Source organism: Danio rerio, chromosome 21, assembly GCF_052040795.2.
Source record: "Danio rerio strain M-AB ecotype USA chromosome 21, GRCz13ab, whole genome shotgun sequence".
NCBI classification, from domain to species: domain Eukaryota; kingdom Metazoa; phylum Chordata; class Actinopteri; order Cypriniformes; family Danionidae; genus Danio; species Danio rerio.
In genome coordinates this window covers 23,800,061-23,826,674 of record NC_141041.1, presented here as the reverse complement: position 1 = coordinate 23,826,674, position 26,614 = coordinate 23,800,061, and the positions used below count along the sequence as shown (strand labels likewise).

The following is a 26,614-nucleotide window of genomic DNA, read 5'->3' as shown; positions in this document are numbered from 1 at the left end:
TGCATTAAATTTGATTAGTACTACAAACTTGGGTAAAAAGTGTAAACAAGCTACAAACATGGACGCACAAGACCAACTGTTAAGTAAAGGGGCTTTGGTTAAGAAGTTTTAATGACTATGAGTTAATTTCTAGCCAACTTTAAAAAAATGAAATCACGTTTTCCATGTTATAGTTCATCTGCAACACCAATATGAACTTCTATAAAAAAAATTAACATATTTATCCAAAGAACTAAGGAGATTTTCTGCATGAAAAACTTGCGAATGTTAGATTAACCTGCTTCTGCATCTTCAATAAGGTAGATCATTAAATATGAAAGAAATGATTGACAGGGGACCTACTGTAACTAACTAAGCAACAAGACATCCATTAATGAAGAAGTAATATGTCCCAAAACTTGCATACTCTTCAGTTACACACTCAAACGTATGTACATTTTCTTCACAGAACAACTACATACTTTAAAGACGTAGTATAAGCATGTGAATAGAGACTAGAGTATGAATATTTTCTGATGCCTTCTCGGTGCGATTATCTGATGAATACGCTCACTGTCCTTCACAGAATCGCCTCCAAGATCGAATAGAAAACAACCAACTGCTGGCGGACACGAAATACACCTTCCCCGTGCTCTTCCCGTACACTCCTTCCAACCTCAGCCTGGAAACCATCCACATCCCAGCCTCCCTCAGCCTGGACTTCCTGACGCGGGTCTGACATCTCCGTCTCTCTGTCTAACACTGAGCTCCGGCACAATCAAACCTGCAGAAACCAGAGCTGGCCGGACGCAGATCTGCTAATATAACCCACATACTAACACCACCAATTCGACCTGTGGGTACTTTAACCAGATGAACCGTCTTCTCCCTGACCGACTAACTGTGGTGTTGAAGTCTGATGAACTATGCGGTGTAAATAAGCTGTCTGCCTTTTCACTCACTCCCTGAACAAAGTGAAAACGCTGTATTTTGGATGGGGATGCGTTTGACTAATACTTATGATTAAATGGAAATGAAAATACGAGGGTTTTTGGGCTACTGACACTAAACACTAATACCAGAGTGTGTGTTCGTCATGTATCTGTGTTAGTATGCACTGATTTCTGTGTGTTTGTAATGGAAAAGTGTATTTTATTTTTCTTTGCTTGTGCTGGAGTTTCATCTCAGAAAACATGGACTCCTACTGAAGCAGCGCCGCCATCTTGTTTTTTATTTTCTAGGAGAACTTTTAAAATGGGCTCCAGAGATTCATTTCCACAGAAGACGCTGGAAATCTCTGCATTGCAATGGCTGTTTCCACTGTGACCAATCTGGATTTGCTCTGAACATGGTGTTTTCATGTTTTTCCCATGTGTTGAAGAATCTGATGCAGAGACTCGGGGCCCTGAAACACAGAGCCAAAGGGATAGGGCAGATAGTGAAAGTGTCATTGAAAAGCGGAAGTATGTGAAGCAGAGAGACTCAGGACGTCGAGAGGAGTTTGAGCTGGGATATTTAATATGCTGTGGAAATCAATAATGGTGGGATTGTCGTCTGTCGGTGGAATCTAGAATGTGCTGCAACCACAATTTTTAAAAGATATCTAATAGACGTCTAATAGACATCTTAACAAAGTCGTCTTGGCTAAAACAAGGATAAATTTGCGCTGTTATACACCTCTAAGAATAGGCCAAAACTAGACTAGTCATCAAATAAACAGAAATGAATGACTGCACATATAAAGTCTGTCTAATCTGTCAACTTGACAACAATAGTTTTGGGCTATTCTTAGATGTCTCTTAGATTTTCACTGACGGCCCAAGTTTAGCCTTGTTTAGCCAAGCTGTCTACATTTAGATGTCTACACTGCAAAAAATGCTTTTCTTGCTTAGATTTTTTGTCTTGTTTCTAGTCTAAATATCTAAAATTTCTTATATCAGGAAGCATTTTTTAGACAAGCAAAACATATTGCCTTGATTTGAGAAATAATATGCCAATATTAAGTCAGTTTTTCCTTAAAACAAGCAAAATAATCTGCCAATGGGGTAAGGAAAATAATCTTGTTTTTTCTTTTGATGTAAGATTATTTTGCTTACCCCATTGGCAGATTATTTTGCTTGTTTTAAGGAAAAACTGACTTAATATTGGCATAATATTTCTCAAAACAAGGCAATATGTTTTGCTTGTTTAGAAAATTCTTCTTGATTTAGGAACTTTTAGATATTTGGACTAGAAACAAGACAAAAAATCTAAGTAAGAAAAGCATTTTTTGCAGTGTATTAGACGTCTATTAAACACAAATTGTTTGCTGGGCAGGTTGTGATGTAGAAATGTATTTCAGGAGGTGTCGTTTAAACTGGCATAAGTACAATAAAAGGCATTCTCAAAACTAGCAGGTTGCGATTTCACGAAAGCAATTATCTCGATTTACTTTACACTGTTGCACAGCTCTGTGAACGATCATGTGCAGTCGATAGCAATAACTACGCACTTTTTCTTTGACTTTTATGAAAAGTACATTTTTATATAATCTCTACGATGTTTTCCCTCGTACGTTGCCAACTGAATGAGCTGTTCTGCAAGAATAGTGCATTGTGTCGATTCAGGAAACTTCATTTGTTTCAAAGTGATCATCTTTTAGTTTTAGCTTTCAACATTTAGGCTCTACAGAAGTCAAATTCTCCTCGCTCTGAAGAGATTCTGAGTTATCTCCATGCCAATAAAGAATTGTCAAATAGTTCTTTCAGTGTCAATAAAGAACTGTCAATTTTCTGTGTTGTAGTCTTGCATTATTTCAGAGGTGGGGGGTTTTTAAAAAAAAATCTGACTATTAAAACAAAAGTAACCAATTTTATTTTTACAATGTCTCTCTCTGTGTGAAAGTGTGTGTGCTTATGGTGAGTCTGTGCATACATTTTATACTTGTTAGGCACAACTGTCCTTTATGTAGTGCATTAGGGTGTTCAGAGTAAACAATCAGAAACTTCATAATCCACCAGGGTTGTACCATAAAATGTTTCTACCAGAAAAATCATTATAAATTTATTCATGCTTCATTTCTGTAAATACAATGCTGAGAGCTTTACCTAAAAACCCAGTCTAAAAAAAGCATAGTGTTGTCCATGCTCTTGATACAATTAGTGTAAGAAATTAATTAGCGGTACAATTCATGTGTAAGAGAGCATTATTTATAAATCGAAAATGTACTACTGATTATGGTTTTGAATTGTGAATTACACCTTGCCTTGCTTTCTGTTCAGTAACAGTAAAGCTTTTCAGACAGTGTTTCATGCATAATCATGTCTTTATTTTATTTACTATTTTAAGTGTGTAAAACATTGTCGTTTTTATATTGAAATGCATTACAATAGGAAGGCATATGCAGAAGTAATAATAAAGACCAGCCAAGTATTGGGACACTTGCTGATCAAAGTACATTAATACTGGTGAACGTCTATTGTCTCGAGTTTAAAACAAAATCTATAAAAATGACCTGTTTATGAATCAAAAGGAAGACTGGGATGCTTCAATCATTCCTAGCTCTGTTTTTGTCCACATAAACTCTTTTTTTAAGCCAACATATTTGTTGTTACAAATATTGGGCAGCATTCTTGAAAAAACACAATGCTGAAGAGTGCTGAGTTTCATTTTAAACAACTTTTCACTTGAAGGGGTCAACACATGTACCTTGATAATGACCTGCAATATGTTCAGGCATAGCAGTGCGCTCACCATACACCAGCTATAGGTGGAGTGGAGAGACACAGGCAATTCAGTGTATGGGGATGATTTGGAGGCTATAATGGAAAGGGCCAATGGTGGAAATTTAGCCAGGACACCCCTAATGCTATGGCATTTTTAATGACCACATAGAGTCAGATTTAACATCTCATCCAAAAGACAGCCCTTACTGACAGTATAGTGTCCCCTTTACTAAATTTGGGTTATTAGGACTCACGCAGACCACAAGTTGAACGCCCCCTGCTGGCCTCACTAACACCACTTACAAAAGCAACCTACTTTTCCCATGTGGTCTCCCATCCAGGTACTGACCAGGCTCAGACCAGGCTTCAGTAAGTAACCAGTCTTGGGCTGCAGGGTGATATGAGTGTTTCCTGTATGCTGGGTTGCAGACTTAACCTAGTTGTATTAAAAGTCTTTTTGTTTTTATTTTGAAATTTGCCAGATGAACGCATAAAGTCAGCTTATGAGGTCCATGATATCTATCAGAAATAACACTAACGTTTCAGCAAAACCATGAATTTTACATCCTGCTGGAGTCTTATCATTTCTGTAGGAGTTTACACAATCCCACAGGACACCAGTGGACATATATAATAATATACTGTACATGAGAATCCTGCTCTTTACTTTCAGTCATACAGGAACAACCCTACAGGAGTCCTGTAGCAATGTACCCTGTCCTGCAGGATTTTCATTCAGTCCAACATGATTCCTGCCTGCAGGATCCTTACACATTATTCATTCATTTTCTTTTCGGCATAGTCCCTTTATTAATCAGGGGTTGCCACGACGGAATGAACCACCAACTTGTTCAGCATATGTTTTACACAGTGGATCCCGTTCTAGCCGCAACCTAGTACTGGTAAACACCCATACACTCTTGCATTCACACACAAACATAGAGCGGCCAATTTAACTTATTCAATTCACCTATAGCTTTTGTCTTATAACTTGAGGGGTAAACCGGAGGAAACCTACCCAAACAAGGGGAGAACATGCAAAGTCCACACAGAAATGCCAACTCCCAGCCAGGGCTCAAACCAGCAACCTTCTTGCCGTCAAGCTAAAGTGATACCCACCGCTGCCATCCCTACACATATACAGCCAAAATCCTGCAAGATTTTTTGTTAGGGTATATCTTTTTATTCTGTTAATGTTAAAAACAAGTGTCACGATTATGGAGTCAATAAAATGTGTCAACATGTTGCCCTTGTTGACCACTTTAAATATGATGCAGATAAAGAAGTTATCTTTTGATCTGTTTATCAAGTTTTTGCATTTCCTGTCGCTGCTTTCAACATCCTCGATGGGGTCTTGTGAATGTGGCTGTGCTCTTTTTCCCAGACATACGAGCTCTGTGGTAACGGTCGTAGGATGGCAACACACGCCAGCTTGATAATTTGCCTTGTCTGCTCAACCTCTGTGGTAACGTTTTCACAGGAAGTCATCAAACTCTGGCAGTGCAAACTCATGATGGTGAAAAACAAAACTAGAGATTTAAATAAGGGAGACTGTTTGAACAGGGTTTATTTTCTCTTTACAAGTGCACTGTAAAAAAAGAAAGTGTTGACAAAACATTAAAAAAAAAAAACTAAGCAACTTGATGCAGTAAGAACTTTTTGTCTCAACAACTTTTTTTTATAAACAATATTTTATTCAGCTAACATACCCAGGTAGCAAAGAATTCTGGCCACAGCAGGCATTTGTCCTGCACTGGCTTGCAACATGTGGGCCAAACATGGCCCTGGTCTGGCAAAGGTGGCACCGTCTTTAAGGCGGCATGCACACAATACCTTGGCCAGATGTAAATTTTAGTATTTGGCCCAGATGTTAATATTTGATATGTGGGCCACGTAAGTTTGGCCTATCTTGACCCCCATTAAAAGTACATTTTTATTATTTAAAAAAATTCTTCCAATCAGGTCGATTCGAGAAAAGCACACTCATAGCACGCCTAAAGCGCAATGATTCATGGTTTATCAATTTCATTACAATTGTGACACGCCAACATATCTGGCTCAGTTCAGGCTCAGTTATGGGTTATTAACTTGGCTAAGACTTGGCCCAGATATGGTCCATGTTTGGCCCTTGTCTGGAAGCCAGACTTGGTCCAGTCATGTCTCGTAATTCACTGCGGCAGGTGGGCCAAGCAGAAGCTGATTGAATGGGCCAGATATATTTTGCTGTATGGGTAACTTTGTTAATTCATGCAATGTTGATTATTGTATTTTACTAATAAAGCTATTCTTGTCACATCAACTGAAGCAACAGTTACAGCTATTGAGTCAATTCATTTTTTGTTTAGTTGAGGTTTTTTTTTTTTTTTTTTTTTTGCCAAATAGGTAATTATAGTACTAGTCAGCATATCATCCTGTTTTGAATCATTTTACTTACAAATAACAAACACCAGGGCATTGCAGTGGTGCTGTAGGTAGTGCTGTCGCCTAACAGCAAGAAGTTTGCTTGTTCCAGCCTTGGCCGGGGCAGTTGGCAGTTTTGTGTGGAGTTTGCATGTTCTCCCTGATTTTGCATGCGTTTCCTTCAGGTGCTCTGGTTTCCTCCACAAGTCCAAAGACATGCGGTAGAGAGGAAATGGGTAAGCTAAATTGTCTGTAGTGTATGTGTGTGATTGAGTGTGAATGGATGTTTCCCAGTGATGGGTTTGTGGCTGCCGGCTGGAAGTGCATCCGCTGCGTAAAAATGTGCTGGATAAGAAGGCAGTTCATTCCGCTGTGGCGACCCCAGATTAATAAAGGGTCTAAGCTGAAAAGAAAATGAATGAATGAATAATAAACACTACTTCATTCATTCATTCATTTTCCTTCGGCTCGGCCCCTTTATTAATCAGGGGTCGCCACAGCTGAATGAACCGCCAACTTATCCAGCATATGTTTTACACAGTGGATGCCCTTCCAGCTGCAACCCAGTACTAGGAAACACCCATTCACACTCACACCTGTACTGCATGTCTTTGGACTGTGGAGGAAACCAGAGCACCAAGAGGAAACCCACGTGAAAACAAAGATGCCAACTGAACAAGCCCGGACCTGCAACCCTCTTGCTGTGAGGCAACTGTGCTACCCACTGCGCCACCATGTTACCCTCTTACAACTTCTGAAGAGTAAATCCATCGATGCGCAGCTCCACAAGTCTCATACCATGCAAGCAAGTGGCAACAGTGGCGAGGAACAAACTTCACCAATTGACAAAAGCAAAGAAAAAAACTTCGAGAGAAACCAGGCTCAGGGCACGACCATTTCTCCTCTGGCCAAACTTCTTGTGCAGAGCTGCAGTCTACGCGCCGGAGGCTGAAGAACGCTGCACGTCCATCATCGAGAAGCTGCAGGAGGGAGAGGTCACCGGCTGGTGTACAGACTGGCCCTTCAGGATAATTGCAGAGACTCGTCTGTCACTGGGGTCTTTCAGGAATCAGTCTCATGCTCTCCAATCCTCCATGACAGCAGCTGCTCAGGATACGGCCTGGTCCAGGATTATGGGAACCTCATGAATAATAAAAAAAGACTAACATAAGTGCAGATGCTGTTCAAGTTTAATGTCTTTTGTGAAGTGTTCCCGGCTCCGGTTGTAAATAACACAAGAAAACCTGTAAATGAGAATCTTTTATGGCATATTTCAAAAAATAAAGATGATTTAGTGTTTTAAAATGTTTTGTTTTGAATATTTATTTTATAAATGACACTTCTTATTTTCAGATTTTTTATAGTATATGTATTAGTTCCGATACTTTTACGATAAACTGACATATCTACCATTTGGTAGAGGTTAATATTATAGAAATTATGGGATGTGTTGAAAAGAAAATGCATTGAGTGCGTTAACTAGCGACATTAGGAGTTAAGAAATGCAATCTAAAAATTGTTTGGTGGGGTAGTTAATGGGTTAAATTACATTAAATCACAAATTAGAAAAAATAAGGTGAAACATGATTTAGTCTATGATTAACGCTTAAACAAGATTTCTTGATCAGATATTCTTTCACAGTCAATAAACATCTCACAATAATGCAGAATACATCCAAATGTAAAACAGTCATGCTTTACGTGTATACTTTAGTCAGTAAAGAAAGTTTGTACACCCCGTAAAGTGACAGAAAGCCGCTCATCACCTCCCGCGCATCACAGAGGTTTGTAGGAGCTCAAAGATCCACAACCTCAAGCAAGGATGAGGAATAAGAGTGCAGAGACATTAAAAACCCAGCACCCAATGGCATAGGAGCCTTGCGCGCGGAATACAGACAACAAGTGTGCTGAGAAACCACCAAGGCTGTTGTTTTGAGATGCTTTTGAGCGATAGGGGCCTACAAGCGATAGAGTGTGGTTTAGTAGAGGAGGGGGAAGGGGCTCTTACAATGCAACTCAAAGATCTCTATGCTCCTCTGAGCACCGACTTGCGTTCCTTCAATGGTGTCATTCCGCCACGTGGAGACCTACCAACAGCTTCAGTTATTGGCACCGACCCGAAGGAAAAGATGTCTCACTGTTTCTGCGAAAAACACAAATGACGGGGCTAAACGGCGCATGCTTTCTCCCCTTTCTCCCCACCTCGTTTTCTCGTTCTCACATGATGATCGCTGAGCTACAGTGTGTTAACCGCAGTTCAATCGCCCACGGAGGCATTCGAAAGCAAGGCTGAAAACGCTCTTCTTGCTCTTATTGATGCTGCGCCATCCTGCTCTCTGTAGGCCTCAAAATCTCTTCAGTGCATGGGACCTTTCTGTTTTTTAACACCTTTTTTATTAGCTTCTCATATAACTTGTTCTGGCTTAAGCATTATGTGTCAGTAAATTGAAGGTCAAAAGTTCAGTTAAAACAGAAGTGAAAACTGATCAGACTGTATTGTGTTCTGAAGGTTTTCCTGTAAACAATTTTGGATTTTTTTGGAGGTATAGTTCATACAGAAATGTAAATGTAATCACCATTTACTCACCCTCAAGTGTTTTTTAAATGTGTTTCTTTCTTGTTTTGAACAAAAAAGTAGTTATTTTAATGAATGTTGAATGCCAGTAATCATTTCATCGTAAGAAAAACAAATACTAGGGAAGTCAATGGTCACAGCTTTCTTCAAAATAACTTTTTTTCGTCTTCAGCGGAAAAAAGAAACTCAAAAAGATGACGAGTGAGTAAATGATGAGATGATTTTCAGTTTTGGGTGAAGTATCCCTGTAAATTTAGTTTTAGTTTGATTTTTTTTTAAAGATTGGGCTGAACTACATGAAAAGGAGAAATATCTTCTTGGCAATTAGCTTCAGTTAAATTAAAATTTACATTTCATTATGTTTTCTTACATTTCAGATAATATTTATTTTAAATAACAAGGTAAAACCACTACACTTATTTTAAATCATTCATATTTTGTTATTCTAGTTTTTAAGTACATGTAAAATATATACTACCGATTAAAAGTTTGGTCTCTGTAGAATTTTTAAATGTTTAAAAATAAGCTTCTCCTGTTCACCAAGGCTGCATTTATCTCATCAAAAATACAGTAAAAACTGTAAAATTGCTAAATGTTATTGGAGCATAAAATAACTGTTCAAAAGTAGTTCAATTTAATTTAATCATTTATTCCAGTTATTTTTTAAATGAATTTTTAGCTTCATTAGTGTCTAAGCCATCTAGTCTTTAGAGTCATAAGACTCTTCAGAAATCACTCTAATATTAATAATTATTATTGTAAATATTATTATTAGTAATAGTAATAAAAGACTGAAGTAATAATTTCATTTGAAACTACATACAATATGAAAGCAGTTATTTAAAAAAAATGTTTTTACATTTAATAAATGCTGCCTTGGTGAACAGAATAATTTTCTTAAAAAAAAAAAAAAAAGTGACCCCAAACTTTTGACCGGTAGTGGACGAAAGGAGATTTTTAATAATTTTACATAGATATCTTACCATGAAATATCTTTAAATTGCTGATGTGGCAATAAATAAATCATTTAAAACAGTACAATTGCACAAACTTTTGCACTAGAACTTATCTCTCTACAAGCTGCAAAAAATGATATGATCAGTTAGTCATGATAGCATGTTTTTATTTCATTGTAACTTATTAAACTAAGGTAATCATGTTCTAACTTAATTTTATAAGTTATGCAAGTTGTTTTAAGTTCAGTGGACTCATAAAGTTAATTTAAGATAAGATTGTATTTATTTTTGTTAACATTTTAAGAATTTTGTTGCATTTTGTTTATTGTCTATAGTTTTCATTGAAGATAGTTCATCCAAAAATATAAATTGGCCAACAAATGCCAAAAATAGTTTTAGTTTGATTTATTTTTTAAAAAATTAGGCTGAATTTATTGAAAGTGACAGATATTCGCTGGGCAATTAGCTCAAAATAAATTTAAATATACATTTAAACATTTCATATGTTTTCTTTAATTTTGTTTAAAATTTATTTTAACTAACACGTTAATACCAGTACACTTATTTTAAATCATTTATATTTAATTATTCCAATTGTTAAGTACATGTAAAATATTTTTTTTTAAATTGATTTTTAATCATTTTACATAAGTTAGCCATGAAATAGCCTTAAGTTGATGTGGCAATAAATAAATAAATTTAAATCATTTTACATAGTACAATTTGACAAACCTTTGCACTAGAACTTTACTTTCTATACACTGTAAACAATTACATAATCAATAGCGTGTTTTTATTTCATTGTAACTGTTCTAACTTAATTTTATAAAGTTAGGCAAGCTGTTTTAAGCCAGTTTAACATAATATAAGTTCAGAGGACTCATAAAGTTAATTTGATTCAACTTAAAAATTTAAGGCTACCAGGATTTTTACAGTGTGCTTTTACCTATTGTAGTTACAACATTATGTCAGTATATGATTGTCCATTAAAAAAATAAATGTTGAGCTGGACATTTGGACTTGGTAAATTTGACAAAAATCCTTGGCCTTTAGATTAGAGGTTGCAGTGTTAATACTGAAAATAAACTGCTAACAAATGACCTTTGTCCTTGTTTGAAGCAGGAGATGTGACTACCCTGATAACCTGATTAAACCACATCTGTTTTCTGACAGATTCAAGACAGAAAGCTGATTTTACTGCCACACCACATCCATTTATGTGGTTATTCGATGGGTCAAAAAAACAAATTATGGACTGTTATTGGTTGTAAAGATCTTTCTTTGCTACTTTACAGAGACTTTACCAGATTGCAGAGTTTTACCAGATTTAGTCATAAGATCAGATATTGCTCATTTAAACTGTCATTTTTGCATATTGTGAAATCCTTTTAAGTTTAAAAACTACTTGAATCAAATCTTCCGTTTTTCATTTGAGTGTTAATGTATTACAATAAAAAGAATAAATGCTCTCTGCATACAGGATATATGCAGATAAACAGCTGAGTAACCACAATCTCTCCACAACACAATCACACCAAAATAGACAACACTAATATTGTTAAGTATCCTCAAGACTCATAACTGAAATTTTCATTAGCTCTTGCATAATGAAATTCTCAGACGTTTATGGCAGGATTCATTGAAATAACTTTTAAAATCAAACCTTTGTGTCATTTTGTGTATCCAGTGCCATGTACACTGTAAAAAATGCAGAGTTCCAAACAATTTCTTTTATGTTGTCACAACACAAATCGTTTAAGTTAACTTAAATTTTTTTTAAAAATGTAAGTGAATTGAACATAAAACAATTAATTTGTCAAAAAAAAAACCTTAAGAATTGTGTTGTTTCAACTCATTAAAATCATATCAAAAGTCATTTTGAGTGTAGTTTGTATAGTTTGTTTACAATACAGGTAGCAGTTCAGACCAAAGATCTGTTGGCCTCATTTTTTGCATAAACCCATTTGCCGGAGGCGACAGGAAGTGGGTTGTAATAGGTTACCACTTGTTTTTGTTTTTTAGATTAGAGGTTCATGCTGAGAGGGGACTTTTTTGTTTTATATTTACCTGTACTTTTTGAAAATAGTCTGAAGTCAATACTTTTAAAGATGATTTGAGTGAGAAAAAAAACAAATCATTGTCATTACATCTTGACCGCTTTTTAGAGAACATCAAAGTAAAAGGTATGGTATGAAGGTTTTTTGTGCATTAGTCTAAATCAAACTGAATCCTCTACTTAGTCCCCCCCTTCCACCCCCCCTCCACACACACACACCTTACGTGTCATTTTGTAGCTTGAGGAAGTATTGGGTGTATTTACTTGGAAGTTGGGTTTTTTTTTCAGCCAGTAGGTTCATTCTTCTGAAATGTTCGTAACGTATTTTTGTCTCAACCACAACCTGCTTTGGTCTTCCATGGTCTGACCTAAATAAAGTGCTGACTATTTTTTTTAAAGCTTGATGTAGCTGCTACAGTAGAACAGATGTTGTGTATGGTACAGTGCGGTGGTCCTCAGCTGGTGGGTGGCAACTCAAAAATGGGTTGCAAGTTTGTTCAGATATGCTTGCAGACAGCAGCCAGAAAAATAACTATACCAATTAACTACAGCATATGCCTATTGTTGTTAACGTAAAAGCCTCTCCCTGGAATCAATTTTAGACAACTGTGTTTTATTTGGTATCATTTTGGCTAATACACTTAAGGCTTTTTCAAAATTGCTAATTTGACATGACTCAAATTGTGTTGAGTTTATATTCATTTCACATGAGATTTATTCTTCTATCTTGTACACATAGCTGTTTTGCTACCTGCTCTTCTGCATTAAAGGTATCATGAGATGAGAAATCAGTTTCCTCTTGATCTTTTGACAAATAAGAATCATCATGTTATAAAAAAAAAAACATTGTGCAGGTTTCCTTGTTACACCAATAGCAGCTTTTGTAAATTGTTAAGAAACACTGTTAAGAAACACAAATTAATAAATAAAATTTAATCAAATTAACCTTTTGAGTCCATTGAACTTACATTTTGTTAGCCTGACTTAAAACAGCTTACAAAATTAAATTCAAATTAACTTTTAATTAATTAAATTTTAATACGCTTTAATGAAATAAAAAATAATGTTGTCACTAGTCATATAATTTTTGACAGTGTAAGCTTCCAAAATGGCTAATTTCAGACTTTATTGCGCATTATTTATGCAAAACTGCTACATTTACTTCCAATACTACATTTAAAATGCCCATGGAATTATAAGGTTCTATCTGCATTCTGAATGACTTTGAGATATTGAGCTTCAAAGTTTTTGCATTCCATATAGCAAACAGTATGTGTGTAACATTTGTTTGTTTTTTAGATAAAAAATCTTAAAATGTAAATAACTTATATAAATAAAAAAAATCCCATAATGTAAATAAGTTGTCATTTCATAAGAATATGTCCACAACTCAATTTTGTCAAAAATGTCAGATAGAACCTTATAATTCTAAGGTGACGATACTTCCATTATAGTAATGCGAAAAGGCTACAGAGTGCTGAGTAACATCCGAATAATTCGGATGACCTAATACTTACATAGAGGTTATTTGAATTCAATAGACATTTTGTGCCACAGGAAAGGATTTGTGAATGGATGTCATGTAAAGGAACTAATCAATGTGTTAATGACAAAATGGAATTGCATTCATATTACAGAAATTCAAACTACATAGAACACACAAAAAAGTAGATTATTAATATATACCTAATATATACCTATTTATCATTTTATGTATATTATTTATTTTGGACTCAAAATATTTCAATGACTTTGATAGAAAGTTCCTATAAACATCGTTCCTGTGACATTTTTGTCAAGATATTACTCCTGTAGACAGAAACTTTGTGTAACAAACTAGCCTAAATCAAAGCAAGTGCATTTGGAAATCCTCTTTCAGATACATTTAATCGGACTTTTGATTTGCATAAATTATCTAGCAGTATGTTGTTTGTTAAAGTTCGACTCACGGCTAATTTTTAACCTAAACTGCATCTACCACCAGGGGGCGACTTTGTTTGGACGTCACAAAAGCAGCATGAGGCACAGTTGGGTTTCACACGAACTCTCTCTCTCACTCTCTCTCTCTCTCTCTCTCTCTCTCGAAAGTACCACAGTAAGTGTTGTGAGCTGTCAGTTGTCAGTAAATGTGTGTGTGTGTGAGTAATGAAGACGTCTCTCTTAAGTGATCTCTATCTCTTCTGCTGCTGGATGAGAGATGGCGGGACTTTTGTGGATTATCTTTGTTGTTTTCTGTCCTTTGGGCCTGTCTGAAAGTGGAGATGGTGGTAAATTCAGATTTAACTCTTTATATAATAATCTCAGAAGGTAGAGACTAATTATGTTACTTTTTAAATGATACATTTGATCAGTCTATCTATACAGTCAAACCACTACCTTGTGAAATAAATGTAGTTTTTTTCTGTAGTGATACATGATTATGACGATAAACAGATGTATGCGTTTGGTGTGTGTGGGGTGGGGGAGTCCATTTGAAATGATTAAAGGGGTAAATGACCCATGGCCATAAGCACTCTCATGGGATTTTAAACCAGTAAGTTTTTTTCATCTAGATATTTTGAAGAATGTTGGAAACCTGTAGCCACTGAAATCCACAGAAGAAAAAATGTGGATATGTAAATATGTTTTTTTTTTTTTCATTTTTCACCAACTATCCCTTTAAGCTGACACACAACATAATGGTTTGAAGACTTAAGGGTTAGTAATTTTTCTTTTATTGATTCATTTTAGATTTGCCTGACAAAGAAGTGACCTGCACATCCACTTTGACTCTCATGCAGAATATCCTTTACTGTTTTCCTAACGATGAACCCATTGAGGAGGTCATATTCGCAACACTCTGGTACTTCTTAACACATATTTATAAATAGTCAAGGAATCTGTTGGTAATTGAATAGTTCATAACTTTTGTGAATGTGAATTTATGTGAATCAGTGTTTGCTCTAATACTGAACTTTGTTCTATTTAGCAAAATGAAAGAGAAGAGTAAGTGTACAAACGCAACTCTGGGACCAAAATATTTTTCTTTTGAGAATTTAGAAAATATAGTGAAATATGAGCTGCAAGTACACTTAAGAGACGGCATTATTGAAAAGGAAATTGACCTGACAAAAATGGGCAAGTATCTATCTATCTATCTATCTATCTATCTATCTATCTATCTATCTATCTATCTATCTGTCTGTCTGTCTGTCTGTCTGTCTGTCTGTCTGTCTGTCTGTCTGTCTGTCTGTCTGTCTGTCTGTCTGTCTGTCTGTCTGTCTGTCTGTCTGTCTGTCTGTCTGTCTGTCTATCTATCTATCTATCTATCTATCTATCTATCTATCTATCTATCTATCTATCTATCTATCTATCCATCCATCCATCCATCCATCCATCCATCCATCCATCCATCCATCCATCCATCCATCCATCCATCCATCCATCCATCCATCCATCAATCCATCTACCTATTTTTTTGTCTTTGCAGTCAAAATTCCAGCTCCTGAATTAAAAAGTGCCACTTTTTTGAAAGAAACGGATGAAATTTTCATATGGTTTGAACACCGTCATGATTATGTTCGTCAATGTCAGTTCCAAGTGGAGATCCGTGGTGAACATGAGGTGTTTCTCACAATAGTTTGACCCCTTGACGTTTCTTTAAAATTGAGACAAAATCATTTCTTTTTAACAACTAAACATCCTGTTTCTGTTTTGCAGCCCATCAGTTTACTTGTTGACTATAAGAACATCAGTATGAGCAGAGACAGACTTGGTGGAGATGGTGTTTACAGTACACGTGTCAGAGCAAAACCTATAAACTATTTTGCCGGTGACTGGAGTGAGTGGAGTTCAGATGCCAATTTCACTATAAAAAGTGAGTGGAGATCATAGTTTGGAGGTCAAATGTTGGTTAAATGAGAGAATACATGAATATTGAATAAGTTAGTGGGGTTATGAGTTATGAGTGGTGTTTATAAGGCTTTAAACCCTGGTTAATCGTTGTTTCAAATCCCACTTTTAACTCTTAGTAAAGTTACAGTTCAACTGTCATTTAGAAACTGGATTAATATCTCTACCCAAATTGTTGAAACCCTGCTGCAGAGAAGAAGTAGCACTAGTTTTACATTATTATTATTAACATTGCAGTGTTACAATGCTACAGCTAGCAATTGACAACCAGCTCGGGGAGCTTCATATTCACATGCTTTGACTGGTTATGACTAGAAATGTCAAAATGCATCAACTGGAGACTAATTTATTACTTATTTTTATATTCTGAAAAGTCCATTTTGGATAAAGTCAGCATTTAGTGCACTTAAGCCATATCTGAATTACCATGATCTCAAAAATAAAACGTTTATGTCCTTGTGGAACTAGTAACAACTTGTAAACTATTTATTTATTAAAGTTATGACCATTGTACCATTTGATTATTGTTCTGTTGCATTCCTGTAATAATTAAAGACATTTTAAGATGACAGTAAGTGACTTTTTACTCAGATGTGTCCAGCAGGCTGTCAAAACTACCAATGCCTAAAATAAATCAGAAGCAGTCACATCATATAACAAGGTGTCTGCAGGGTCTTAAAATGTGTTAAAATGACTTAAATTTTAAAAACAAACTTTTAGGCCTTAAAAAAGTCTTAAATTCACTGAAAAACTGTGTTGTAAGTTTTAAATCGTTTAAAAAAGGTCTTAATTTTCCTATGTCCAAGTAAAGTTACTCAATTTGTAACCTATAATTAGGAACTGACAGAATCTGCAGACATTTTTAGCTATTCCTTCGCAAAATTTTGTCATTTTGCAGATTTATGCAGAATGATTTTGGGAGTATCATAACTAAAAATTAAATTAATTAAACAAAAAATAATCCTTTTTTTACATTTTTATTTAATGTTTACAATGCAAATCCAATTAGAATTCAAGTCTCTTACTTACAGTTTTTCTTAATCGCTTTGGTGCATTTCTCACAACACTAGTGCATTTCTGCACAACAGTTAAAGCATTTCTCAAAACAATTAGTACAAACTGCAAAACCTAGCTAATAACCTGCCAAAGCGCATCACATGCTCATAATGGATAGTTTATTCCTCAAAAGCAAGTATTCATGTCAATCAACATGACCATTCTTTATGATCAAGATAGTCAAATGACTTTGTCATGTTTTCATTTTGACAGTTTACTCTACATTTTTTCAATGCAAAAAAAGTCAGATTTTGGTGACACTTCCTGAAAATGCTCAAGACAGCACTAGATACTATTTGCACACTCATTTGAAAACTACAGTAAAGTTTGACATCACTGCATTTAGTGAGGTTTCTGAGTACAAGACACTGAATACGTTTGTTTCACATTTTTACTGCATTTGCTCTTGACAATTCTAATTTATTCACAGCATTGCGCAAAAGAATAAATACACCCTTATTTACAACAAACATAAACTTCCTTTGGGTAGAGCTGTGCAAAATTGTAAACAAAAATGCAGTACATATCGGAACTGAACCTATAACACACACAGGTCTGTAAATCATTCATGAAATTGTTCAATTTAAAAGACATTTTCAGTAAAATAGAGATTTACATTTTTTTTTAAATAAAATTTGCTTGACAGATTTTGACAACTAGTTCAACACTTTTGTCTGTAATGACTCAAGTGATGAAATGAGGACTATTAGTTTTATGTGGAATGACTATTCAGCATTCACAAGTTTAGTTCATTTTGAATGAAAATGTTATAAATAGCAGAGAGTTGTATGAAAGCAATTGATGCATGTCCAAAAGCATTTGCAATTTGTTGGAAGGAATGAGAAACTGCTACTAGGATGTGCACAAATGACTAATTGTTTTGAGAAATGCATTAACTGTTGTGCAAATGTAAATAGTGTTGAGAGAAATGCACCAAAGCCACTGAGAAAAACTGTAATATATCTACCAAAAGACAGAAAGTACTACTTTACAAACTGTACTGTAAATAAATTATATGAACATTTTTATATTTGTTAATAATATTATTCAAATTAATTTAAAAACTGACTAAATTTAAGTTTACACACATTTACACAAGTAAATAAATAGACTCCACGATGGGCTAAAATTCTGCGGAAATCTGTGGATTTCTGTGTGGGCCTACCTATAATTCATCTCAACTTTTTTTTTTTTTTTAAGTTTTTTATTGCAAACAGATACAATTTGCAACAGCCGTTAGACATTTTTACAGCAATTTTTTTTTTATTAAATTCCTTAATCAGGGAAAAAAAATTAAAGCAACACATCGCTTTACATCAATGGTCTCAAACTCAAAGTTCCTGGAGGGCCACACCTCTGCAGATTTTAGCTCCAACTACCTCAACATTACACATACTTAATAGCAAAGACTATAGAATACACAAGACATGTCACTCGGATCTTTTTAAATGGGGAAAAGTGTAATGTCAATATGGTGAATAAAGCCCCGCGTACTAGTAGAGGAGCCAATCATCGTTTGCTACATGGTGAAAAAAACCACAGGAGACAACTGATCGCTATAAACTGACGATACTCTAGGGGAGAGGTTCGGACCAGACGTGAGTTTCTGCAGATTTTGTGTGATGTGTACATTTAGAAATTAAACTAAATGGACAGTTGTTGTTTAATTTTATTGGTGATTCCTAATATGAAAATCAATCGTAAGCTTGGCAAGCAGTTTTGGAGATGTTTTCCCATTCAGATGTTTCCCCATCTGATGTTTTCCCATTCAGACAGAGTGCCCGAGCATACTGCCTGAGAGTTGTTTATGGCCGCCAAGTGAAATGACTTGCTCTAAAGGGATTTTGTTAATAGGCTCTAGTAGTCTTGAACACCTTGATTAGTTGGATCAGCAGTGTTTGATTATGATTGGAGCAAAACTGTGCAGAGCTGCGGCCCTCCAGGAATTAAGTTTGAGACCCATGCTTTACATGATCTTCCATTAATACAATTTATTTTTACAGAAATAACCGGGTCATTAGAAAAAATCCTTAGTGTTTAGCCCTGTATACGTCTAAAATTTCACTCGTAATGGCCTTTATAGGGTCTTAATAAGTCATAAATTAAAGTTGAAGAAACCTGCAGAAACCCTGTACAAGTCAGAGCTCTCACAAAATTCAATGTACAAGTTGTAATTACAAGTTTCACGAGGACATGATTGATTTAAGAGGCTTTTAATTACGGTAAACATGGCATGAACAAAGCAAATAATGGAAATGCACAGGATTTAGGAAGTAAAAAAAAAAAAAAAAAACAGGAGTATGTCTGCAAATAACCCAGGTTTAACTTGGTTTTCAAGAGTGAAAAACCCTTATTTAAAAAACAAAAAACATCAGTCAGACTCAGAAACATGACTGGGCCTCTCTGCGTCAATTATTAGGGAGGTGATGAATCAAAAAGCTTTAGGACTGTATGAAAAGTGTTATTAATCATGCCTGATGAATTGAAATGATGATGTATGTTCTGCATTTACTTACCAAAGCAAAAAATCACGCCCCCATCCAAACACCACAAGTTGTCACCGGCATCCTTACCATCATTCTGGTTCTCATCATTAGTTTGATTGCCCTGCGATGGAGAACACAGTGAGTGTTTTTTTTTTTTTTTACATTTAAACAAAAATGTAATAACATTTTTAAAAAATATACAAATTGTTCTTACCCAGGATAAAGAAATACATTACACCAAACATCCCACACCCAAAAGCAACTCTCGCTCAAATGCAAAGAGCAAAGGAGGTAATAGCAGTTTGTTTTCGTATTGTTGCTTCTCTTGATGTTCAGCATGATTAAATCAAGATGTGCTCCACGTTCTCATTGAGATTTTTTGCATTTTCAGGGCCTTCCTTTCACTTTCAGTCCTGAGATATTCAGCGACGCCTTTATACACCGCGTGGATTATGTTGATGAAAAGCCATCTGCCCCTGAGCTTCAGGATGAGCTTCGCTACAGTTCCTCAAGTGCGTCAGTGAGTGAAATGGACATGAACGCAGATGAACGGCTTCCGAGAGAGCAGTCCCATTTAAAAATAAGATTGTTAGATGAATCAGATTTGGAAAAAGAAATGGAAAATAGTGTCTCTCAGGGTCTGAAGTCTCCTCAACTCGAATGTAAAGAAGAAGCCTATGTCACAATGTCCAGCCTCTTCAAAACACAATGAACTGGACGTGTTTTTGTGATTTTACAGACTCTCGGTTGAAGAACTCATTGTATTCACATGATAAAGGTTAACTAAGAATATATATGAAGCATTTCATAAACCAGGAAGCCTGTTGCATAAAATGAGATGCTTTCACATGTCAGACATATTCAGTTGTTAAGTATGTTTGTATCATAGCAGTTATCCACAGGTTTCATTTTCAACCAAGCATCACGCACACCTGTGGTTTCCATTTTAGTAGCTGATTTCCTTCTGAATGTTTCAGAAACAGCATTAAGGGTGAATTATTGATCAGTTCACATTGCTGAACTCACCACACATACTCAGACCTCATGTAACTGCTGCTAGCCTCAGTATCCTCTGCTATAGACATTAATCCATGTATGTTTTCATCTATATATGTATATATACATACTGATTTCATTGCATGTTTGTCACACTTTAATGTTTCAGATCATCAAACTAATATAAATGTTTACTTGTATCGATGACACAAGTAAACACATCAGTCAGTTTTTAATTGAAGGTTTGTATTATTAAAGGAAAACAAATTGCAAAACTACACATCGCTGTAATAACTGGTTGGGCCACCGTTAGCAGAAACAACTGCAATCAAGTATTTTTGATAACTTCAGATGACTTTGTTGCAGCGATGTGGAAGAAAACACAGCATTTCAATTGGGTTCAGGTCAGGACATTGGCTAGGCCACTCCAAAGTCTTCATTTAGTTTTGTTCTGCCATTCAGAAGTGGACTTTCTGGTGTGCCTTGGATCATTGTCCTACTGCAGAACCCAAGTTTGCTTCAGCTCTAGGTCACTAACAGATGGCTGGACATTCTTCTACAAGAGATTTTGGTACACAGCAGAATTCATGGTTCCATTTATCACAGCCAGTCTTCCAGGCACTGAACAGCTCCAGATCATCACACTACCACCTCCACATTTTACTGCTGATGAGTTTTTTTCTGAAATGCAGCGATACTTTTATGGCACACATAATGGAACACACACCTTGCAAAAGTTCAACTTTTGTCTTATTAGTCCAGAGTATTGTCCACAAACATGTTTTCTTATTCATAAAAACCTTCATTTTAAAACTGCATGATGTATTTACTTGTGTTATCTTTAACTAATATTTAAATTTCTGAATAATAGGAAATCTTAAAGAATGTCAAACATAAAAAGTCATTAGGGGCAAACACTTTTTCACACCACTGTATATATCTTGAGTAAAGCTAAGAGTTTTGTTAACCTAACTTCCAGACGTAATACATATAATTCAAGTGGCACTTTTTTCTCTGGTCAGAGGATTATATTATAATGATCTGAAGACTTATTTTTTACTTATAAAAAGTTACCCGCATGTATTTAAATTTTTTAATGCAATTAGCGGTAGCCTTTATAGCAATATATATTAATAAAGGAATGTACACTTTTTATTATGAGATACTCAATTGTTACTCATTTATGAATACTCAACTCTGTATTTAAGCTGTTCATAGTTCGCAGGGGACAAAATGTAAATGACATTCTCACATTTCATATTAATCATCTGAATGGACTACTTTTTATAACCATTATAAAACATTTATTAAATTAGTCATTCTTTTGTAAAACAACAAGATTTAACAGCACCTTTAAACACCCTAAACAAATTATGTAACCACTAACAAGGCTATAAACATAATTCAAACTACTACAAAGCTAGTACTATTTATCATTTCACTTTTAGGAATATTGCAGCTTTGATTTTTGATTTGCACCAAATATCAGTTGTCAGGAATATCGCAGCTTTGATTTTTGATTCGATTGCCTCATAATCTCCATGCAGTCTTCATCATTAAAATAAAATACACATCATTGTCAATAGAAGCACTGACTCCACTGTAATAATTCCAGAATTCATCCTTTGTCACCTGTAGAAAGATAAAGAAATATTGTTATAAAACAAATGGCAGCTCTTGCAGAGACCCAAACCAAAAGCCAAAAGGATGATCGCAACCCAGAAAAGAGAAAAGAAGTTTCAGAGTAATTTAATAAAAGACAGAATTTGTGTTTCTAAGTGTTTCTCACCTTGGGATCTGAGCAGGTGCAACTTTCATTAGCCAAATAAAGAGGATGCACACAATCACAAGACTCAAAGTCTAGAAACATTACCACACCACCTGGGTTTGTTAGATGGTGTGGCTGATTCTAGAATAAAACAATACATGCATTGGTGCAGCTGCTTGTCTGCAGTGAGAAACACTGTGTATGATTAGTATGTGGTTATTTTTTTTGATTGTGTAGATTCCCAAAACCACAAGAATTAGTAGCTGTTAAACACCTAAAAAAGTCAACTTGCCACCTTATTTTAGACTCAACCTCTTCAATACTTCAATACCCATTTTCCACCCACTTTGTTAGGTACACCTATCTGCCTGTTGATACACAAGTATCTAATCAGCCAGTCATATGGCAGAAATGACTTTGGGTATGAGACTTGGCTAACATGATCTGCTAAACTTCAAAACATTTTACTCCACCTTTTTGGAAATATGCTCATTTTACAACTCCCCTGGAGATAAACAGTTTAGTTTGAACCATTTTTAACCCATTCAGCCGATTTCCAGGTCTGTCTTTTAGCTAAGCTTAGCATAAATCACTGAATGGGATTAGATCACTTAGCATCTCGCTTAGAGTATACTTCCTAGCCATGATTTTGGCCTAGAAAATAGCAACTTTTCATTTTTCGTTGGTCTTAGTGCACAATGTAACATCAAGCTTTAAATAAGGAAATTATTAAAACTCTCATTGGATTTTTTAGCAAGATGCTAATGGTTTAATCCGTAGCTGCGTACCAAACAGCACACTATACACTATGAACATGTGTTACGTAATTATGAACTATCAAACTCAGCATTATAGTATATGTAGTGTCGTTCCAAATTCAACACTAACATTTTTTAACTAAGCAGAAATTCAAACCGTTTCCCAGATGGTGTTTGTTGGTTGTCAAATTAGTGAAATAAATGTCCAAAATACCAAATAATACCTGCCATGAGTATAACCACATTTACCATCAGGATGCGCTATAATCACTCTCGTAGGAGAATTTTGCCTTTACAATTCAAAATAAATAAAGTAATCAGACATGAGCACCCTAGCCCAAGACGGGAAACTCACTGAAGCTAAGCAGGGCTGAGCCTGGTCAGTACCTGCTGGATGGGAGACCACATGGGAAAAGTAGGTTGCTGTTGGAAGTGGTGTTAGTGAGGCCAGCAGGGGGCGTTCAACCTGTGGTCTGTGTGAGTCCTTATGTCCCAGTAAAGTAAAGTGAAGGGGACACTATACTGTCAGTGAACGCCATCTTTTGGATTAGATGTTAATCCGAGGTCCTGACTCTCTGTGGTCATTAAAAATCCTTTGCACTTCTTGTAAAGAGTAGGGGTGTAACCTCTGTCCTGGCCAAATTCCCTCCATTAGCCCTTACCGTCATGGCCTCCTAATCATCCCCATCCACCAAATGATCACTGTCTCTCCTCCATAGCTGGTGTGTGGTTAATGCTGTTGTCCTGTGGCTGCAGTCACATCAACCAAGTGGATGCTGCACAGTGGTGGTGGTGTAGAGAGAGACCCTCTCATGATTGTGAAGCACTTTGGGTGTATGGCCATACACATTACATTACAAAGTTTAACTTTAGGGGAGTTGTAAAATGAGTGTTCCTTTAAAAGGTGAGGCAGACAGTACTTCATAAACTGTTGTTATATTGGTATTTTGGTCAGGTTTGAGAGTCTAACACTGTACTAGCTAAGTGGAACTAATAAAGTGGCTGGTAAGTGTATATGATATTTCATTTATAGGGATAGTTTTGAACTATCATATACACTTTAGACTGAAGTGAATGTTTGATTGACATGCTTTATATGAAGATAAGACTTCTTAGTTTTTTACCCTAAAATAGTTAAGCTTAATTAAGCCTCCATGCATTCCTCATCATTAATATAAAGTAGATATCTGTGTCAATGGATGCGCTGACGCCGGAGTAGTAGTTCATAAACTCCTCTTTTGTGACCTGATGCATGAAGACATATAGCATGATCAAAGAAAACACTTAACAAATGATCAACAATGGAACCATTGGAGGATGTGTATGGATGGTTAAACCAAATAAATATGATATTATTAAATAATATAGCTTTAAATCAGCACATTATTTTACTCTTTATTGTATATGTTACATAAGACTACAATGTTTTCAGCATCATACCTTTCCATCCTTGTCATCCGGAGAATCAAAACTGTCCAGGAACTTGCGGAATATTTGGTCTTCGGTCCACTCACCATTTAGATATTTGGGGTGTTTTCTGACATCATACACTCCTTTCAGATCCTCAACAGTAATCACACCGTCTCCGGTTTTATCCAGCTTTTTAAATGCCTGTAACACCACCTCCTTTCTGGCATTAGACATGGGTGGCTGCAATAGATGAATACAAATAAAATAAGCACAACCAGGATTTAACTTGTCAACTACAAATCTCTCCATTTCATGCATTTACCCTCAGAGTAATAAGAAACTCATCGAAGTCAATTTGTCCACTGCCGTCTCTGTCAAACTGCTGAAAAAGATTGATAGCCTCTTCTTTCTCCATGAGCACACCATAGTCATTTAGACCTTTTATGAACTCTTTTAAATCCAGCGTGCGATTGTTGTCATCATCCATGATCCGGAAAGTCCTGAGAACATCATGTTGAAGTCAAACACCTGCACTTCTGTTCATGGGAGGAATCGTATCTTATGAATACTGTACCTGCCCAGTCCCTTGATGCCCGCACATCCTCGGGACAAACACTGCAGCCGCAGACGCTCAATGGGGTCTGAACACTCAGCCAGCTGCTTTTTGGCATTGATCATCATCTCTCGATTATGTCGCGATGTACCTGCCATCCTCCACCTATCTGATCTAAAGCTGACAAGATAACATATGCATGGGTTTTATTCAAATGTATATACACATCTGCTGTCTACTGGTCAAAACGCTAAGAAGAGAGTCATGACAAACTCTATTTTATGAGGGAAAGAACTACAATCACATGAAGCTCTTTAAATGACAATACCATTTTTAAATGATCGAGAAATATAAAGCTACTGCTTTCATGTTCTTGGTTGTATCAATTAGAAACAATGTATTGCTTCACTTGAGTGTAGTTTGGTATGCTTGTCAGTGACTTTCATACAGATTTTCTGTACAAGTTCTTTTATTTGACGTTATTGTTTTAAAAATAAGATCAAGATATTGCAATGTTAGAGTTCAACAAAAGCATGTACAATCTATGTACAACCTCCAAGTTTTAAAGTTTTTTTTTTTAATCATGTTTTTGTGGTTATTGTTTTATTAAATCGTTTATAAGATTATAATATTGCAAAAGGATAAACATATGGCTGTTTTCAATATATATCTGTCTGTCTGTCTGGCTGTCTGTCTGTGTGTCTGTCTGTCTGTCTGTCTGTCTGTCTGTCTGTCTGTCTATCTATCTATCTATCTATCTATCTATCTATCTATCTATCTATCTATCTATCTATCTATCTATCTACCTGCATGTCTGTCTGTCTGTCTGTGTATTTGTAAAACAGTGAGAAGCTTTAATAATATTATGAGTACAATACGATTTCTGAAGGAAATGTGTTTATTTGGTAATTGTTTTATTAAATGGTTTATAAAACTGTAATATTGCAAAATGATAAACATATGGCTGTTTTCACTATCCATCTATCTATCTATCTATCTATCTATCTATCTATCTATCTATCTATCTATCTATCTATCTATCTATCTATCTATCTATCTATCTATCTGTCTGTCTACCTGTCTGTCTACCTGTCTGTCTGTTTGTAAAACTGTAAGAAGCTTTAATAATATCCTGAGTACAAAAAGATTTCTGAAGGAATGTATTTTATTTGGTATTTGTTTTATTAAATAGTTTATAAGATTGTAATATTGCAAAACGATAAAGATGTGGCTGTTTTCACTATATATCTGTCTATCAATCTATCTATCTATCTGTCTGTCTGTATGTCTGTTTGTAAAACAGTAAAAACCTTTAATAATATACTGAGCTTAATAGGATTTCTGAAGAAAAAGTAGACTTATGCAATTAAATAAGCGACATTTAATTTTAACATTACATAATTTACGTTAACGTTATACAACAATTATTCCACACGTTTGATGTTCACCATGTTTTTCGTTGTTCGTCACTCAGATTTTTCTTTCTTTTGGCATGGATTTTAAAAGTACAAATAGCCTATTCCTTGTAGTCTATATATATGAGTTATTCAATAAAACATAATAATATATTTATTAAAATAATACCCAGTTTGTGCTATTAGTAAGCATAGCCTGACAACTGACCGCTGTATGGAAATACGTCTGTAAACATTTAATCAGATTCAATCAAACAAAAAACACATCGCGAACCATATGAAGACGTTATCTATGCTTAATACTCTCTTAACAACATACTCACATAGAGAAGTGAAAGAAAGCGAAGATTAATTTCCCGAAACCTTGTATTTCCGTAAGGCTGTTTTTTCCCTGTTTTAGCGTCCACTGTTTCCATAGAGACGCGCTGCTGGGTTTGATTGGTTAGCCTCGCTTCAGGTGCATGATTAGGTCATCAAACCTGCTGCTGTTTGAGTGCTACAGTAAGAACTGTATTTTAAATGAGATATGTCAGACGTGACTACTTCAAATTGGTAAGTAAATCATCAACATTTGGAGACAAACACAACATATTTTGTTCCTGAGAAATAAT

At 35.5% G+C, this 26,614-nt stretch overlaps 5 protein-coding genes across 25 annotated transcripts in view; 4 read left to right on the top strand and 1 right to left on the bottom strand.

Moving 5' to 3' along the window:
* myo5b (myosin VB) overlaps positions 1-2,751 on the top strand; it is a 101,027-nt gene extending 98,276 nt beyond the window's left edge. For 3 of the 10 annotated variants that reach the window (XR_015519645.1, XR_015519643.1, XR_015519646.1), the window contains 3 exons: positions 566-712; positions 1,221-1,838; positions 2,255-2,751. Coding sequence is in view for 6 of the 10 variants with exons in the window: in XM_087300141.1 (XP_087156267.1) it covers positions 566-712; positions 1,221-1,232 (159 nt within the window). In the remaining 4 variants the exon portion in view is untranslated. Of the gene's footprint in view, positions 1-565; positions 1,020-1,220 lie in introns of those variants that run through there. The other 7 variants (XM_087300142.1, XM_087300143.1, XM_087300138.1 and 4 more) reach the window with 4 other exon arrangements.
* The window catches only part of LOC147838831 (odorant receptor 131-2-like), a 1,093,102-nt gene that overhangs the window by 204,379 nt on the left and 862,109 nt on the right, over positions 1-26,614 (top strand). The gene's annotated exons all lie outside the window — the stretch shown is intronic.
* Positions 13,708-21,257, top strand: il7r (interleukin 7 receptor). Of its 6 annotated transcripts, XM_087299074.1 has the most exons (10): positions 13,708-13,765; positions 13,836-13,937; positions 14,223-14,285; positions 14,401-14,512; positions 14,639-14,787; positions 15,140-15,273; positions 15,370-15,526; positions 19,139-19,241; positions 19,322-19,394; positions 19,495-21,257. In XM_087299074.1, the coding sequence occupies exons 3-10, from the start codon at positions 14,276-14,278 to the stop codon at positions 19,813-19,815; spliced, it is 1,059 nt and encodes a 352-aa protein (XP_087155200.1). In that variant the 5' UTR covers positions 13,708-13,765; positions 13,836-13,937; positions 14,223-14,275; the 3' UTR covers positions 19,816-21,257. The 6 variants fall into 6 exon arrangements, with proteins under 6 accessions (XP_087155200.1, XP_087155201.1, XP_087155198.1 ...); XM_087299075.1 differs by lacking the exon at positions 13,836-13,937; XM_087299072.1 differs by lacking the exon at positions 14,223-14,285.
* On the bottom strand, positions 21,381-26,419 carry capslb (calcyphosine-like b). 2 transcript variants are annotated; one of them, NM_001017776.2, is made up of 6 exons: positions 26,327-26,375; positions 24,610-24,768; positions 24,358-24,535; positions 24,066-24,275; positions 23,750-23,870; positions 21,381-21,731 (listed from the first exon to the last, which is right to left on the bottom strand). In NM_001017776.2, the coding sequence occupies exons 2-5, from the start codon at positions 24,744-24,746 to the stop codon at positions 23,766-23,768; spliced, it is 630 nt and encodes a 209-aa protein (NP_001017776.2). In that variant the 5' UTR covers positions 24,747-24,768; positions 26,327-26,375; the 3' UTR covers positions 21,381-21,731; positions 23,750-23,765. The 2 variants fall into 2 exon arrangements, with proteins under 2 accessions (NP_001017776.2, XP_087155797.1); XM_087299671.1 differs by lacking the exon at positions 23,750-23,870 and having other exon boundaries at positions 26,327-26,419.
* si:ch73-112l6.1 overlaps positions 26,465-26,614 on the top strand; it is a 37,856-nt gene continuing 37,706 nt past the window's right edge. For 2 of the 5 annotated variants that reach the window (XR_015520284.1, XM_087301195.1), the window contains exon 1: positions 26,465-26,555. The gene's annotated coding sequence lies outside the window, so the exon portion shown is untranslated. The remainder of the gene's footprint in view (positions 26,556-26,614) is intronic. The other 3 variants (XM_087301197.1, XM_087301194.1, XM_087301196.1) reach the window with 2 other exon arrangements.